This window comes from Eutrigla gurnardus (genome assembly GCF_963514095.1).
Source record: "Eutrigla gurnardus genome assembly, chromosome: 9".
Taxonomy (NCBI): domain Eukaryota; kingdom Metazoa; phylum Chordata; class Actinopteri; order Perciformes; family Triglidae; genus Eutrigla; species Eutrigla gurnardus.
In genome coordinates this window covers 28,883,148-28,902,206 of record NC_139923.1, presented here as the reverse complement: position 1 = coordinate 28,902,206, position 19,059 = coordinate 28,883,148, and the positions used below count along the sequence as shown (strand labels likewise).

Below are 19,059 nucleotides of genomic sequence, written 5' to 3'. Positions count from 1 at the left end.
AGTGTGTGTGTGAGTGTGTGTGTGAGTGTGTGTGTGTGTGTGTGTGAGTGTGTGTGAGTGTGTGGGGGGGCAGGCTTTGTTTAGGGGATGGGGGAACAATAGGCGTCCTCCTGGGTGGGGTTGGATGGGGGGGTCTGGCTGGAGGAGGTGGTGGAGCCTGTGCTGGCTTGTCTGACTGCTGCCCCCGTCTCACCCCCCCGGCAGCCTGTCTGTCTCTCTTGTACAAATACAACTTTAAAATGTGTCTCTTCAGGGGGGGGGGGGGGACTGGTGTCGTCTTTTTGAGGATTCAAGACGCTGAAAACTCAAAATGTGCATCAATAAATGTGATAATTGTCACATCAGATATCGATTTACTATCAGCTCATGTTTAGATGGATCTTTATTATAAACGCAACAAAACATCGTTAGGGACATCCCGAGTTCACAGCTAGAAAAATAAAATACTAAATTAATAGATAAATATAAAGACACAAACCATGATAAGAATATTTTTACCAAAAAGGTGATTATTCTGAAGCTCTGCTACATCCTGATGGAAGAAAAGCACCTAAATCAATATATCAATATATATATATATATATTGATATTATATATTTTCTTTTCATATATATATATATATATATATATATATATATATGAAAAGAAAAACACCTTGTGTTGCTTTTATTTTGCATTTATCCAGATTTATCCAAATTTTTTTATTTTTTGGAAAAGCTGAGATTGTGAAGTCACACAAACAGCCTTAAAAAGAAACACAATATCACAGAGATTATGATTTATATATTTTACTATATATATTTCTAAACTGCAGTAGACAGAAGTCCGTTTATCTCAAACTCTTACAAATGAGCAACATTTAGGGCAAACCTGTATTTAAATGGAACAGGAAATGGATTATTTCCAGATAGCGTGCGGCTCATTTGGGGAATAATGTCTCAGCTGCTGCTTTTAAACTACTTTGTTTTCTACTTTTATTTTATACTGTACTTATGGTACACATGACTTTAAACACTCGGGTGGGCGGGTCACCTCAGGACTTTCACCCAGGAGGCCGCGGTTAGCATCCCTGTGTTGGTTTGCTGTTCGGTGGTTTGGAGTGAAACGAGGAATCTGAACCCTCATGTTTCCGTGTTTCCCGTCCTCGGCCGGAGAGAGGGAGCTGGAAGTCACTTTGCTGTTCGGAGGAATCGACAGCGATAAAATCACTGCACTCTCGTCTCTGATGGTCTTTAACGGTGGAACATTTCCCCGCGATGAGCTCTCCTCGGGCTGAGGATTGTTCTGGAGTCCTCCGATCATCTCCACGCTCACCACGCTGATGCAAGAAATGTCTCAAACATTAAGCTGCTCAAGCCTGTAATATTTCATTTTATTGTATCTTTTCTTTTTACATCAGTATGACATCATTAATGACATCAGTTTGTTTCCTTGCTGTTGATTACAGGCAATGAAATAGCAGAACAATTACTCCAATACTCCAATACTACTTTTGTTTTTAGTTTTCCTCCTTTAGACGTCCAAACTTATATTCATGAAGAAATACTCAAGTATCTACCACATATACACGGATAATTATATACATCTGATACCTACAAATTATAAGTAAATAGTATTTAATGATGTGTATATCCATAAACAAATACACATCAAAAGGTAAAGATAGTTTTGTGCACAGTAAACATAACTGACAACAGACTTTTGTTAAATGTTGTACTCCCGATGTTTTTTCCTGCTACAGCCTCATGTTTGTCTGCTAGCTGTTAGCTTATGCTAGACTAATGTCAGTCTTATATGCTGTGTTCATGTACAAAGCAGCAGTAGTGTCGTCGGCATGCGAGTCTGCAGCTGTTGCCGTCTGCACTGAAGTCTGATCAGGGTTTTTTTAGCCTCTTGACCCCGACCATCATTCTGGCAACCGTAGAGTCACAGCAACTCATGAAGTTAATTGCTAAGATGAAGGAGAAACTAAAAATAAGTCTGGCAGGCCGGAGCGAGAACATACGTTTTAAATACAGCTCCCGATCAATCATATTTATTTGGACTGTGAACAGTGATGCTGTATGGATTCCCATCAGACACTGTATTGATTTCTAAACGTACAGTTTGAATGAAGACAGCGGCTACGATCGTGTGCTGTGATGTGACTTTGATGAATGCAGATCCCTCCGGTCTGATTTTGTAAAAAAGTAACGTTTTATTCTACAAAGATTTTATGCATATGGCATTTTGTTTTAATGTTATGAACATTTTCTTGAAATTTAGACGACAAATATCACAATATATTGAATCCTCACGTGTCTGTACATGATTCACGAATTATCCCGATAACCATCAAAATACTCTTAAAACTCTTCTATATATATACTGTGTATATATATATATATATATATATGTATATAAAAAAAATTTCAACCGATCTCTATTTTTCACTTTTCTGCGATCATGTGCCGATATTCACGTTGATCATCATATTGCGAAGGTTTTGTGATCCGGATCTGCGATAATAGAGATGACCTATTCCGCTGTTTTTCTGGTGCGTAATTTACATTATTTTATGCTAAAGAAAAAACTGTTTGAGTGCCTGCCCCTCCCTCACAGAAAGCCCAGTCTGCTCTGATTGGTCAACCGCTGTATGTTTGTTGGGAATGCCCCGCCCCCCTCACCTGAACCTGAACCAGTCAGCTGTTCTGCTGAGGAATCGTGATGACAATTCATTTTAAGCCACTTGTTCTTCAGATTATGTTGCAGCGTTCTCTAAGTAGCTTCGTTTTGAGGGCGGGGGCAAACTAGCAGCTGGGCGGATGTTATGCTAATGAGGTACTTGGTGACATCATCAGTTGAATTGAGGCTTTTGAATAATTCAGGAGCTCCCTTTAGACCTGGAATCAGGCTTTGGGACATTTAGCTAAAAATAGGTTTTGCTTCTCCGAGCAGCCTGTTTGGCTTTGAATTTCTTTTTTCGTGTAAGATATCGTAACGAACAGTAAGGATGGCGGAAGTGATGAACCTTTACATCTTTTAAAGCCCGTAATATCCTTAAATAACCCACCGAACCTGCATCCGTCTAAATAAAGCAATACCCACGTTTTTAATGGACCACAGATGGAGAACGCAGGGGGGGCTAATTCATTTTGTGTGTGTGTGTGTGTGTGTGTGGACAGCATATGTTAGCTGTAGATTAGCTGTAATTGTGGAGTGAGCTGGATGAATGCGGTCCGACTGTCCTTCTCCACTCGAAGCCTCGTAGCTTCACACGAGTTCACACTTATTAAATGGTGTTGGTGCAACCTCCCCGGCCTCCGCTCTACTGGTGGAGGAGATGGTCTCCTGTGTGTGTGTGTGTGTGTGTGGCGGCGGTGGCAAACCCCCCCAGGAAGAGGCCACATAACAGCTCGGTCTGACTCAGCAAAAAAAAAAAAAAACCTGGATGAAGAAGAATAACGGAGCGGGATGGAGGACGAAACCTTTCGCCTTCACATCTCCAGGAAATAAACACTTCACTATATCAGTGTGCAATCTGTGGCCAATTACTGTGTGTGTGTGTGTGTGTTTGTGTGTGTGTGTGTGTTTGTTCATAGATGGTAATGCTTCTACGAGAGAGGAGACGGTTGAAATAATGAGGAGTGCTCGAATCGCTGCCTCCACGCCACGAGGAGTCTCTCTCTCTTTGTGTTACGAGGAGGTTTCGTTTTCTCCCCGTTATGAATATCTCTTTGTTTTTTGTTTTTTTAAACATGAAATCAGGTCAGAACTAATGACCCCCCCCCCCCCCCCGTGCGTCAGCCAAAAGACAGAAATCACGACTAATGTGGAGCTTTGGTGCCGTCTGATGATGTCATCATGACATCATCATCCACTAAACCTTCGGGGTTCGAACCCAAGGCTAACACCACTTTGAACACGCATGAAGCCTCCTGGTCATTGTTGTCTTTCAGCGTTTCCGTTTTAGACATTTGAGATAAAACTCTCCTCCCGTAGACTATGTACAAAAGTGGACGTTGCCATGGTGACGTCGACACTCGTTTGGTTTGAAGCCTTGAGTTAAAAAAAAAAAAAAGTTTCTTAAGTGGATACAAAGTGATGAGAATAGTTTGAGCAGCCGTTAATCCCATGAATCAGAGACGGTAACCGACGTCGTTATAATAAATCACAAACATGCAACTCCTTCTGAATAACATGAGGTGATGAACGATCACGCCGCCGAGGTATCGAACACTCGAGTAACAAATGAGCCGGGCCTGGATGGGGGGGGGGGGGGGGGGCAGCAACAAACAGAAAACAAGAATAGATACAGAATAATTCTATCTGAGCCGTAAGCGACCATTAAAAGATGGCAAAACATTGTTAAGTGGAACAATGTTTGCTTTGAGGATTATGAGAAAATCCTCTTTTATAAAAAAAAACCTGTGTGTGTGTGTGTGTGTGTGTGTGTGTGTGTGTGTGTGTGTGTGTGTGTGTGTGCATGTTGGAAGCGGTTAAAACAGATGCCGTTGAGTCGTCCAACAGAATGAGCAAAAAGGAACTGACTATCCTTTGATAAGGCATTCAACTTGTCAACCAACGGGACCCCTGCTGGTGTGTGTGTGTGTGTGTGTGTGTGTGTGTGTGTGTGTGTGTGTGTGTGTGTGCGTGTGCGTGCGTGTGCGTGTGTGTGTGTGTGTGTGTGTGTGTGTGTACACACTTACATTTCATTACAACCTCCCCGGCCGGCTGCATGCGTGGAGCCGGCGGCCGGTGGAAGAGCCGCTGTGAGGGAAAGAAAGAGGAAGTGAAAGGGTGAGATGGAGGCGGCGCGGGGGGAGAGCGGGGAGGGTCCAAGGCAGCTGCAGGGCGGTGGCTGGATGCCCTGTGTGTGTTCTCCTCGGAGGCCTGGCAGCGCCGCCGCCGAGCCGGCTGTCCTGGCTGAAGTGGACCGGGCCGGCGACTCGGAGAGGAGGCCTCCATCTGCTGCCGGACTCACGCTCACATGTTCGAGTCCGCTGGGATTCTTCTGTTAGAAACACGCTGCAACAGTACTCAGTAATGAAGCCGATGCTAAAGTGCCTTAAAACTGACGGCCTCTCTGCTGGCCACCAGGGGGCGACTCCTCTCTGGTTGTATAGAAATCTATGAGAAAATGGTCCTACTTCTCTCTGCTGGCCACCAGGGGGCGACTCCTCTCTGGTTGTATAGAAGTCTATGAGAAAATGGTCCTACTTCTCTCTGCTGGCCACCAGGGGGCGACTCCTCTCTGGTTGTATAGAAGTCTATGAGAAAATGGTCCTACTTCTCTCTGCTCGCCACCAGGGGGCGACTCCTCTCTGGTTGTATAGAAGTCTATGAGAAAATGGTCCTACTTCTCTCTGCTGGCCACCAGGGGGCGACTCCTCTCTGGTTGTATAGAAGTCTATGAGAAAATGGATATATATACCATCAGTAACCCCATGCCAACTAAAGTAAGGAGTAGATAATGTTGAATCTGCTGTCAAATTTTACACATTCACATTTAGAAGAATTCAGAAAGCTGAAGGGAAACAGATTTTTCTTAATTTTTTTGATCAAAGTTACTGGACAATCGTGAAAGAACAGCTTCTATATTCTTGCGGTGCTTGGGAGCCTTTAACCATCACATAAACAGGAAGTAGTATTGTGGTGAAGCGTTGGCTCCTCGGCTTCCCGCCACTCAAACATGTCAACACTAATGCGACGCCGACATGCGTGGCGTTGAGGAAAGAAACCTCGCTGCTGGCGCTCCAGGGAGCGGCCCGCCCGATGAATGAATCCTTGTTTGAATGGAAAAGTGTCGGAGAGAGGAAACGGAAATGAGTGCTGAGGGAGGACAGACCACTGAAGTGGCGGCTGGTGGGCAGGGCCAGCAGTGGCTGGTGGGCGGGGCCAGCAGTGGCTGGTGGGCGGGACCAGCAGCAGGCGTTTTCTTGCCGTTGAGGTGTTAAAGAAGCTCCAGAGAACCGGAGGTTAAAACGTGGCCTGCAGCTCTACAGGCTTCAGCTGCATGCACACTGTCAAGTGTAATTGTTTTAAAATTAGCCAGGCAGGCAGACACACACTCACACACACACACAGACACACACACACACACGCACACACACACGCACACACACACACACACACACACACACACGTACACACACACACACACACACTCAGGCGTGTGTGGCAGCGAGGGACAGTGGGAAGTGTGAACAGTAAGACCAGACAAAATGACATGTGTTCGCCCAAGGAGCTGGCACTGTGTGTGTGTGTGTGTGTGTGTGTGTGTGTGTGTGTGTGTGTGTGTGTGTGTGTGTGTGTGTGTGTGTGTGTGTGTGTGTGTGTGTGTTTACTGGGGGGGATTTTAGAAGAATTGTCGGCAGCTGGCAAACCCACTTCACTTTCTCTTTTTTTTTTTTCTTAAATCTGCTAGTAGCTGTCTGTCTGCCTGCCTGTCTGCCTGTCTGTCTGTCTGTCTGTCTGTGCAACCTTTTTGAGGCGGCGGGGCAACTAAAGTGTGGAATCGAACCAGACGTGACCAGATCAGATGTGCTGTGACCGCTCCTCCACCGAGACGCTCTGCTGGTCACAACCTGAATTGCAGCTTATACGATGTTTTCTTGTGTTTTTTAGGGTTCCTGCTGTTGGACGTCGGATTTGGACTTCCTGTTGGTCTGCAGTCTACCGAACACTTTCCGTGGTCGTTAGCATTCGGGATTAGCATTCGGGATTACGATCGTCAACGCAGCAGCTAGCATTAGCATCCATTTTTTTTCACGTCACCTACTTGGCGTCGAACCCGACTAGCATCAGCGTCAGCCAATCAGCTGCCGGCATGGATCGCAGTAGCTGGAGCGGCAGCGAGAGTCCTGGGGACGACATGGACAGACTGAGTGACTCGGGAGGGGACAAGACCATGGACGGGGACCCCGAGGGGGTCTGGAGCCCCGACATCGAGCAGAGCTTCCAGGAGGCCCTGGCCATCTACCCGCCATGCGGACGCAGGAAGATCATCCTGTCGGACGAAGGGAAGATGTACGGTGAGTCGGCGGGATGATGTCATCCAATGACTTCTATTCAAATTCAATTTAGCAAGAAGATTTCTATTGGAGAATCGGAATCTTTGATTGAATTATTAGTTTAAGTCTAAAATTGTTGTTGATTAATTTTCTATCAGTCAGTTAATCCGTTAAAGGACCAGCTTTTTTTGTTATGTACTTTATAAAGTGTTCTTTCATAAAGACGGGACGATATCAAAACTAATGTTAATAATAAATTATATTATGCCGTCTTTTTTTAGGTAAACATACTTCCTTTTGGTGAAAAACAGTCAATAATATTAAATAATGATCATAAATCATCTTGCTTTTTTATTTAGCCCCGTTCAACAACAAGCAATTCAAAGTGTTTTACATTTAATATAAAAAAACAAGCTAATAAAATAGAAAATATAAAAAAATAAAAACAGGAATGTAATATTAAAAGTGTATTACCCCCATTGATTGACCAGGACCAGCGTGTTGTGAGTGTAATGAAGAGCTCGGTGGCTGTGGAAGCGTGAGACTGGGAGTTACTGGGTGGACTGGTTTTATCTCACAGGAAAGACAGATAACGTGTAAAAGGAAGGAAATCCAGGCGTTCTATAGGTGTGTGTGAGTGTGTGTGTGTGTGTGTGTGCGTGTGTGTGTGTGTGTGTGTGTGTGTGTGTGTGTGTGTGTGTGTGTGTGCGCGCATCTGAGAATGAGCATGACAGAGAGAGTGTGTGTGTCTGTGTGTGTGTGTGTGAACTAATAGAGTGATGAACAGATGGTCCTCTGGCTGCCACCAGCTGCGCCTCCCTCCCTCTCTTTCACTCTGTTGTTTCTCTCTCTCTCTCTCTCTCTCTCTCTCTCTCTCTCTCTCTCTCCCTCGCTGCACTTTGATTTCTTTATTCGACTGGAGTTTTAGGCTTCTGAGTATTAAATGTATTTCCAGATATTACAACACCCCCCCTGTGCACATCCAACGAAGTCTCTGGACTTTAATGGATTTAAACCTCTGTTTCTGAAAAGTGAAGCCATGCTGAAGTGCCTTAAACTGTCATTCTCTCTGCTGGCCACCAGGGGGCGACTCCTCTCTGGTTGTATAGAAGTCTATGAGAAAATGGTCCTACTTCTCCCTGCTGGCCACCAGGGGGCGACTCCTCTCTGGTTGTATAGAAGTCTATGAGAAAATGGTCCTACTTCTCTCTGCTGGCCACCAGGGGGCGACTCCTCTCTGGTTCTATAGAAGTCTATGAGAAAATGGTCCTACTTCTCTCTGCTGGCCACCAGGGGGCGACTCCTCTGTGGTTGTATAGAAGTCTATGAGAAAATGGTCCTACTTCTCTCTGCTGGCCACCAGGGGGCGACTCCTCTCTGGTTGTATAGAAGTCTATGAGAAAATGGTCCTACTTCTCTCTGCTGGCCACCAGGGGGCGACTCCTCTCTGGTTGTATAGAAGTCTATGAGAAAATGTTTAGCTGTAAAGTTGAACCTTGAATTATAGAAGCTAACTTTGTTAACTTCTTCAACACCAGAATCCACATGGATCCAGATCCAGTAAGGGTGCTGCTTAATCAGATCCACCCGTCGCTCCTCCACAGTCCAAATATGGTCACTTCCTTTCACTGGTTGTAAACAAATACAGTCTGTGGGGCCGACCCCGAGCTGCTGGAGGCCGTATTGTGGAGAACCAGAACCAGGACCGGGACCACCAATCTCCGCATGAATCAGGACAGAGACGGTCACAGAGTCCACATACTTTTGGCAAAAACGAATAAATCCAATAAATCTGCCTGGGTTGGATGTTGCTGTGATTTGTTCACCTTGTTGACTCGGCGTCCAAGTTGTTGACACGTTTAACACTGAGGCCTAATTGAATGAGACAGTGTCTGTTTTCAGAGGGGGGGGGGGGGGGGGGGGGGAGCAGGCAGGGCGAGGAGGGATGAGCAGCGTTTGGCACAGAAACCAGCCTCTGGTTACAGAACAGGACGGGCTGACATTTGAACAGCAATCATCTTCTTTCATTCCACTTTAAGAGAAGGTGGAGGCCTTGCTGATTAATTTTTTTCTTATTCCTCTTGCAATAAAAAATGATATCATTCTGGATGCGAAAAACACCTGACCTCGGGGTTACCTTAAAAATGTTGCATTAGCAACAACCCAGCGATATGACTGGGGTTTTTCCTTGAGCACATTTAACAGTGAAATCAGTGGCAGGAGGGCGTTTCCCTAAGAAAACAGGGCTGGTACGGTGCTGGAAATCCTTGAAAACCCTTGAATTTTAGTGTGGCGTTTTCAAGGTTTGAAAAGTGCTTGGATTTAGACTAAAGGTCTTTAAATGTGTGTTGTATGTGATGACATCTATGATAGAACAGAGAAAAGAAGATCTCCATATCTGAGGGACTGAAAACAGCATTTTCTGACATTTCTTTATGAAAAATGACTTTTGATGATGAACAGATGATGAAAATAGTTGGTGATTATATTTCTGTGGATCTGTTAGTGGAATTAGTTTTCCTTTCATTTGTGGTCCTTCTGTAAAAAGCTGTCTTCCAAACATCATGTTGGTTGTTTAGAGGACAATAACATCTCATTTAATGTGATGAACAAGTGACATAATAAGTAGACTGAATACTGACCATTGGATTGGTACAAATATGGAGTTTACCACAGCTGGAAGGGGCTGGAAAAGCATGGAAATGCACCTGGAAATGCTTGAAAGTGCTTGAATGTGACTTTGGAGAAGGTGGGGGAACCCTGAGAGAAGAATCATGATGATCGGGGACTAAAATACTAAAAAATACCCCCGCTGACTGCAGGAAGATGAAGAAATAGAAAAGACGGAGGGAAAAAAAGCTGCATGGATGAAAGTTGGCGGGAGAGAGAAGTGTAGAAGAAGAAGATGGTTAACAAAGGGGGAGAGAGAGGATGAAAAGGTGATTTCCCTCGGCTGAAGGTACAGGAGCCTGATGGGCGGCGGCTTCGTCTCCGACACTCGTCGTATGGATCCGTCACGCAGATATGAAGTCATTTAATCGGTATTGAACCTTCTCTGTCTCGTAAGCTCGGATCATGCGCAGCTTCAAAACAGATGCATTACGGCGGGCGGCGACACGCTGTGCAAGGTAATGTGGGAAGTGTAGGCTGTGTGTCGGTGACACGCCCTCGGATACCAAACATCCACCAAACATCTCCCCTACAGCTAAATCGCTCATATGATGTTGTATCGTATAAAAAAACGGGGCCTTTTTGAGGAAAATTGCATCGACAATTGGGATACGTGTTCGAACTTCAAGGCTTCAAAAAGTATTCCAGAAGCCGTCTGTGGCGTTGTGGACGACGGCGTATTAGAGCCACTGTCAGGGAAACGGAGCCGAGGGGGGCAATACTCCGAGAAAAAAAGTGGCAAAATTTGCGAGTTCATAAATATATATAGTGATATGAACAAGGTGCTCGGTTCCGCTAACACCGGATGCTTGCCGTTAGCTACCGCTAGCATCTTATCCCAACCGCTCGATCAATAAACATCCATAAGATGACAGTTTGTCCTCATTTAAATAAAAGCAACAATAAGCATCAACATCATCAGCCTAAGGACCTTAACGAGGCGTCGTCACACGTGAAAAATAAATGCGTACATTCATGGGACGTTAGCTAGCATAGATGCTGGTTGTTAGCATCATAATAAACTCGCAAATTTGCCACTTTTTTCTCTGAATATTGCCCCGCTCTCTCGGCTCTGTTTTATTTTTTATTGTTTTCCTACAGTGGCCCGATACGCCGTCGTAGTTGTGTGACATTAAAAAAAAATGTAGATTCTTATTTTCTAAGATTCTAAATTAGATTATTTTGCCTTTTATGTATTTACATTATTGTAATCAGATTATTATTTTTTTTTAATTTAAATGATATAATCTTCTCTGATGTGATAATTTGCTGCACCGCCTTAATTAGCTCACAGAGGACCGGAGTAGATCCTGAAGCATGGACTAATTTATACATTTGTAAATCGATTCTGAAATTGAATCGTGAGACCCCCAAAGATTCCAAACCCCTGTTGACGTCACCACCTGTTGCACATCTGGCAGAAAAAAAGACCAGGGTTTAGTTGGTGTCTGAACCTGGAAAGACTTTCAGGGTGCAGACTAATTGCTGAATGCTGTATGAGCAACATGGTCTTTTTCCTGAAGGGTTTAATCACTGAAGAGAAAACAGAGAAATGTTCACTTTACTCTTTTGGAACTTTTTACTTTTTAAAACACAACAGAGCGTTCCCTGGCATTAGACCTGAGAAAATAAATACATAAATAAATATAATAAACTTAACATTTACAAAAAACACCCATGTTTATAAAAAACAAATAAAGAATAGACATCAAAAGTAAATAAATTATATAATAAAATAAGAAATGCTAAATATATGTACATACTTAGTTACATATATGTAAATAAAAGTGATACAAATAGACAGTGAAAAGCTGTCTATTAAGAACAACTTCAAAAATAACATTAAGCAACAAAACAAAACAGAAGTAAGAATTAATTCAGATGTTGATATTTTCATGTAAATACTAGTATAAAGTATAGTATTTCTGTGTCGATACTTGTGTGTTCGTCGGACCTCATATACACATTTATATATTTATATTACATTTTATCTCGACGGCTATCTTTAAAATAAAACCCCCAGAATGAATGTGGATTCTGTGTTTTTTCCAATCCTGCGTGGCCTCCCTCGGCCCGGGGAGAGGGGGAGAGGGGGAGAGGGGGAGAGGGACGGGGTTTCTTGTGTTCGTCACGCTTGATGACCATCTGACTTTGGCCTTGAAGTCTTTCACTGGGCGAGTGAGAGGGAGGAGAGGGAGCAGAAGGGAAGCCCATTCAGTACAAGAGGAGGGAGGGGGGGAGGAGGGGGGAGCAGCCAGAACATGGGTGTGTGTGTGTGTGTGTGTGTGTGTGTGTGAGGAGGAGGGATGTGTGTGTGCCGCAGGGTTAGTGAAGGATGATAATTCACCGTTAAGCCTCCTAGAAAGACCAGCTGGCCCCTCTGGAGTCAGATGTCAGCCTCAGCAGCCAGGGCTGTGTGTGTGTGTGTGTGTGTGTGTGTGTGTGTGTGTGTGTGTGTGTGTGTGTGTGTGTGTGTGTGTGTGTGTGTGTGTGTGTGTGTGTGTGTGTGTGTGTGTGTGTGTGTGTGTGTGTGTGTGTGTGTTGGCACTCATGCATGTATTTACATGTGTGTGTGTGTGCTGTCGTCAGTCGCAGCTTTTGACTGCTAGAAGGAAAACACCTGCATGGGGAGCTGTAGATGTTATCAGTCTGTAAGCTCCCTATCTCAGAATGGGATTGGTCAGAACACACACACACACACACACACACACACACACACGCACACACACGCGCCATCTGCTAGTTAGTGAAGGCTATTGTTGCGAGCCATGTGGGTTGGTGTGTGGAGGGCTTGGCTTTGTTGCTGATCTTGACCATCGGTCGGCCAGCTGGCCCGACGATGTTTTTCCACTCGGTCGGAGCAGAAAACATGAAACTACAACAAACTACAAACTAAACAACAGTCAAAGTTACATTATTGCATAAAACTCCCCATATTTAGAGTTTTTGAGGGGCTGCGATTCTTAAAGTGCCACGTTATCAGCTACTTCACGTACAAACACACACTTGTGTGTCGCAGTTCTTTTCTGGATGTAACTTTCTGCTCCTTTTCTCTCTCTCTCTCTCTCTCTCTCTCTCTCTCTCTCTCTCACTCTCTCTGTCTCTCGTCCCTCACTAATCTAGACTGGCCAGGTCATGCTGAGTCTGCTGGCTATTGAATGGGTTGAATTATTCAGCATCGTAAGCGTGTGTGTGTGTGTGTGTGTGTGTGTGTGTGTGTGTGTGTGTGTGTGTGTGTGTGTGTGCACGTGTAAGCATGGGTTCAGCTGGCTTGCTGGTTCCTTTAATCAGGGGACGGCCGGTCTGCATGAATACCTGTATTGTTGGGTCATGTGTATCCAGGGCTGTGGCGTGTGTGTGTGTGTGTGTGTGTATGTGTGTGATTTGTGTGTATGTGCGTGTGTGTGTGTGTGCGTCCGCGTTTGAGCATGTTAGTGTGGACGTCACAGGGTCGCCGGGTCAGCGGCGCTAAATCAGGCGCTTAGTTGCTTGTTGGGGGTCATGTGATTTCTGCTTGTTGATTATCTGTGAGAACGAGACAATCGTGAGAAAAACGGGATTCGAACCTGTGTCGTCGTCTCACCAGCTGCTCTGTTTTTCTTCCCGCCAGGCCGCAACGAGCTGATAGCCAGATACATCAAGCTGAGGACGGGCAAGACGCGGACGAGGAAACAGGTAACCATGGAGCTAAATCCAATAGATCCCAGAATATCACATTATACAGACACCATGAGGAACCAGACCAGACCATGTGGAGGAACCAGAGACTGTCTGTGGTCCCCCAGAGGTCTAGATAGTAGCTCACATTAGTCCAGAGACCAGACCAGACTATGTGGAGGACCAGAGACTGTCTGCGGTCCCCCAGAGGTCTAGATAGTAGCACACATTAGTCCAGAGACCAGACCAGACTATGTGGAGGACCAGAGACTGTCTGTGGTCCCCCAGAGGTCTAGATAGTAGCTCACATTAGTCCAGAGACCAGACCAGACTATGTGGAGGACCAGAGACTGTCTGTGGTCCCCCAGAGGTCTAGATAGTAGCTCACATTAGTCCAGAGACCAGACCAGACTATGTGGAGGAACCAGAGACTGTCTGTGGTCCCCCAGAGGTCTAGATAGTAGCTCACATTAGTCCAGAGACCAGACCAGACCATGTGGAGGAACCAGAGACTGTCTGTGGTCCCCCAGAGGTCTAGATAGTAGACCACATTAGTCCAGAGACCAGACCAGACTATGTGGAGGACCAGAGACTGTCTGTGGTCCCCCAGAGGTCTAGATAGTAGCTCACATTAGTCCAGAGACCAGACCAGACTATGTGGAGGAACCAGAGACTGTCTGTGGTCCCCCAGAGGTCTAGATAGTAGACCACATTAGTCCAGAGACCAGACTATGTGGAGGAACCAGAGACTGTCTGTGGTCCAAACAACAAGGTCTCTGCTGTATTTATGTCTAGATGACCTTATATGGAGTGTTGATGGAGCAGCTACAATGTTAGCGTAGCCTAGCATCCATCAACCAGACTCCATTCAGAAAACCAGCGTTTTAACAGTAGTTATCTTGTGGTCTTGCAGACAGACCTAACAAAGCATGACTCAGCACTTTTTACTGATAAACATCTCAATGTCATTGTTTCGGCGTCCATTTTTATCCGTGTATTGCAATAAAATCACAGCTAATCCTAACTTTACTCAGATGAGGACCTAACACTTGTTCTATTTTTAGCTCTTACTTTATCTGCAATGATACGTAATGGTTTCTTTGTTTCCTTCTTTTGACAAATGTACTTATTGTAAGTCGCTTTGGACAAAAGCTAAATGACCTAAATGTAAATGTAATCCAAGCTGTGTCTTGCTAGCTACAGTGAGCTAGCTTGGTGAAATCCGCCGAACACGCCGATGATGTTATGAACTCGGACAGTTCTGTTGACCAGGCAGAAAACACTCATCATGGTGAATTTTCTTTAACAGTAAATTCACGATAAAAAAAAGACTGATAATTGTATAATCGTAAATATCGTCACGAGTGATGCGCGTTGATGATGTAAAGTAAAATATACAAAAATATTATTTTTCTAAAAAAATCACTAAAACTGATATGTCTTATCTGTGATGCAATAAAAACAGCAAAACAATATTTAAACTGATTCCAGTTTGTTTAAGAGATATTAAGAGTTTTCAGCACCTTTGGATAATTATCGAGTTGATGATATAATAAAGTCTCCATGCATAAATATGAGATAAACACATTTAAAAACATGTTTTTAGCCTTCACTTCTCTACATCCCGATAATGTAAATTCACCAGAATCAACTTGTGTGTTTTAATCCCATCTCTATAGAAATATAAGACATTGTTTACTTTGACACGTCTTTGTTTAGGTTTCTGGACATAAAGGGCCACCCTCCATACGCAGCGTAATCTTTAGTATCTGAGGACTTGGCCTGTTTTCCAGGTGTCTTTTTGCTCAAAAGATGTACATAGATGGATCTATTCACTGTTGTCAGGGGAGTCGTGTGTGTGTGTGTGTGTGTGTGTGTGTGTGTGTGTGTGTGTGTGTGTGTGTGTGTGTGTGTGTGTGTGTGTGTGTGTGTGTGTGTGTGTGTGTGTGTGTGTGTGCCCTCCCAGTGTGGCAGTAGTCCTTTCATAACCATGACAACTCACTGTTTGGTCCGTCCTCCTCTCCTTCCTTTCACCCTCTCCTCTCCAGGTATCCAGTCACATCCAGGTTTTAGCCAGAAGGAAATCCAGGGAGTTTCAATCCAAACTAAAGGTAAAAACATAAAATAATAAATATATATTTACCACAACGCTTTACACCATATTTAATGATGTACATCATCAAGAAAATCCATTTATCTTTTTTTTTAACAGTCAATTATTGAAAGATAAGGCTGGTGTTTAATTTATATCGTTCTGCCAATAAAAATCCCTGGAAAAGACCAAATGCAACAAATCTGTTACTGAGGGTTCCTACACCTTCTCCAAAGTCTAATTCAAGCACTTCCATGCTTTTCCAGCCCCTTCCAGCTGTGGTAAACTCCATATTTGTATCAATCCAATGGTCAGTATTCAGTCTACTTATGATGTCACTTGTTCATCACATTAAATGAGATGTTATTGTCCTCTAAACAACCAACATGATGTTTGGAGACAGCTTTTTACAGAAGGACCACAAATGAAAGGAAAACTAATTCCACTAACAGATCCACAGAAATATAATCACCAACTATTTTCATCATCTGTTCATCATCAAAAGGCATTTTTCATAAAGAAATGTCAGGAAATGCTGTTTTCAGTCCCTCAGATATGGAGATCTTCTTTTCTCTGTTCTATCATAGATGTCATCACATACAACACACATTTCAAGACCTTTATTCTCAGGGATCCAGTGTTCATCCTCTGCTTGTTAACTTTTCACTGTGGCTGGTTGGATGTCCGTCACACTGACTCCAGTATCCTCGGTATCTAATTAGGCTTGCTAAGGTTGTCTCCTCCTCCTCCCCCTCCTCCTCCTCCTCCTCCTCCTCCTCCCCCTCCTCCTCCTCCTGTCATTGTCTTATAGCCATACATTCATTCTTTTCAGTCTGTTGCTCTTCCTCTCTCCCCACATCCTCCTTTCAGTCTATTAATCTCTCCCCCCCTCCTCCTCCTCCTCCTCCTCCTCCTCCTCCTCCCCTCTCTCCCCCTCCTTTCTTTTTCTTCCTCCCTGTTGGTTGTAATTAACTTCATGTAAAGCAACAAAGGGCCGCTTGTTTTTCCAGAGAAGAGCAGTCGGATGTCGGCGAGGGCCGAGTCTGTGTTTTTGGCTTCGTAGAATAATAATTGATTTTAAAATCTATTGTAAAAGATTATTCATCATTATGGATCGAGGATGCTGATGCGTTATTGATGATGCATTCAACAGGGATGGCTGTATTACAAGAGTGCAACATAGCTGAGAGAAAATGAGACACTAATAAATAATATATAATAAAGTACATACTGATATTGTTAATTAATAATGAATTCCATATATTCTGTTTCATATGTGCAATAATATAATATATAAAATATAATATGAACTCAACCTCTCAGTCTGTCTACAATTTAAGTTTGTTTTATTGTTTGAGTATCTAAATATTTTTACTGTTACTTATTTATGAAATATATTTCATCTCCCGGCCGTGGGAATAATAAATGATTATAATAATTTATATTTATGTTATATATTTAAGACCTAGACTGTAATTGTTTTCAAAGATATTACTGTATAACGGACACAACTATAAAACAGGCAGAGCCGACCTCGGAGGGGATGCAATACTGTGGGAAAAAAATCTAAATGAATAACTTTACACATTTTTACTAATACTATCATTTCAAAAAAGTATTACCAAGAAGAAGAAGTCCCAACAATATTACTACGTAGCTTATTAAATAGGTTATTCAACAGTTACCTTAAATTCATGAAGGAATGTTGGAAGGACTACTCAGGTGTTATTAGTATTATTATTATTATTGTTTGACCTACAACATTAACGTCGATGTGTTTATTTGAAGTGTGATCTGCATTGTTTAATCTAAAGTCCTAAACCTGAGCCGAGTGAGTGAACATTCAGGCCTTTAAATATTGGCTTATGTAACTGAATAAATAATAATAATAACACCTGTTGACGATGTCGAGCTGATTTTTAGTGAAGATGAAGCCATTTCTGATATTAAAACAGAGAAAAGCAGCAAGAATGAAGCTTTTTTCGAGGCTGAAAGCAGGACATATTTGGCATTTCTGGTTAAAAGATAAGTGATGAGATTGTGTAGTTTCTCTATCGTCAGCAAACCCGATGAAAAGACCGAAGCTAATGACGAATCGATCGGACCGTTGAGTATTGTGTGAGTATCGCAGCCTGATGCATCTCCCTGCTTTGTGCGGCGGAGCTCCATTGTTGTTGGATGGCTGTTAGCGGTGCTCTGAGCGACATTCAGAGCATTCAGACGGCAGCGAGGTGGAACGGGAATAAGGCTAGCCTCGCCTTCCCTCTGTGTGCGTTGTTATCTGACTTCTCCCTGCTTTCTCCCCAGTTTGCTCCGTGTAAACATCCTGAATGTCTTCTTACTGTTTGAGTAATAGAAACGTGGCAGCAGGGAAGCTGTAACACAGGGTTGTACGGTGCTGGAAATCCTTGAAAACCTTTGAATGTTAGTGTGGTGTTTTCCAGGTTTGAAAGTGCTTGGATGTAGAATAAAGGTCTATAAATGTGTGTTGTATGTGATGACATCTATGATAGAACAGAGAAAAGAAGATCTCCATATCTGAGGGACTGAAAACAGCATTTTCTGACATTTCTTTATGAAAAATGACTTTTGATGATGAACAGATGATGAAAATAGTTGGTGATTATATTTCTGTGGATCTGTTAGTGGAATTAGTTTTCCTTTCATTTGTGGTCCTTCTGTAAAAAGCTGTCTCCAAACATCATGTTGGTTGTTTAGAGGACAATAACATCTCATTTAATGTGATGAACAAGTGACATAATAAGTAGACTGAATACTGACCATTGGATTGGTACAAATATGGAGTTTACCACAACTGGAAGGGGCTGGAAAAGCATGGAAGTGCTTGAATTAGACTTTGGAGAAGGTGTAGGAACCCTCAGTAACAGATTTGTTGCCTTTGGTCTTTTCCAGGGGTTTTTATTGGCAGAAGGATATCGAATAACACCAGCATTATCTTTCAATACATGACTTACATGAATAATTGACTGTTCACTTATTAATGACGATATATTACATCAACCCCCCCCCCCCCCCCCCGCGCTGTTGGATTTTCCCATTAAAACCAAACTACATGGATTGGTGGTTTCAAAGAAATGAGTCCAGGTCAGGGATGTTATCAAGCCCATATGGTGGTGTTTAATATGAGAATCCAGCGTGATCTCGTAGCTCCTGTAATGTGATTACCTCCCCGAGGACCAGGGATTTCTCTCAGTGCCAATTAGCTTGAGTGAAGCTGCCAATTAGTGATCCTCCAGCTTCTCCAGCCTCCTAATTCCATTTCATTCAGCTGCTTTCACGTTGCCTTCGGCTCCGACGTTACAAACGAGCCCACTTGTCGGGACTTACTGTAAATCTTGTGTGTGGAGCCGGTTTGACCCCCCAGGCGGTGACCCCCCCAGACCGCCGTTGAAACACATTTAGCTCCTCCGCTGCTCGCCACTTGTTGTTGCTATGACCACAAACCCAGATCCACCACACCCAAACATGCATAGAGGAAGGTCTTCAACGTGTCCAGGCCAAGGACCCCCAAGGCCTAGAGAGACCTGGTGGAGGACCCCCAAGGCCTATAGAGACCTGGTTGAGGACCCCCTGTTGAAGATCTCTGGCCTAGAAGAAAGGTGGTGGTTTTAAGACAAAACGGGATGA

General features: G+C 43.6%; 1 protein-coding gene across 1 annotated transcript in view; it reads left to right on the top strand.

The window, feature by feature from the left end:
• The window catches only part of LOC311018415 (transcriptional enhancer factor TEF-1-like), a 31,895-nt gene that overhangs the window by 2,552 nt on the left and 10,284 nt on the right, over nt 1-19,059 (top strand). Inside the window, exons 2-4 of the mRNA XM_084017375.1 lie at nt 6,607-7,013; nt 13,273-13,337; nt 15,368-15,430. Of these exons, the coding sequence (XP_083873501.1) occupies nt 6,809-7,013; nt 13,273-13,337; nt 15,368-15,430 (333 nt within the window). The 5' untranslated portion in view covers nt 6,607-6,808. The remainder of the gene's footprint in view (nt 1-6,606; nt 7,014-13,272; nt 13,338-15,367; nt 15,431-19,059) is intronic.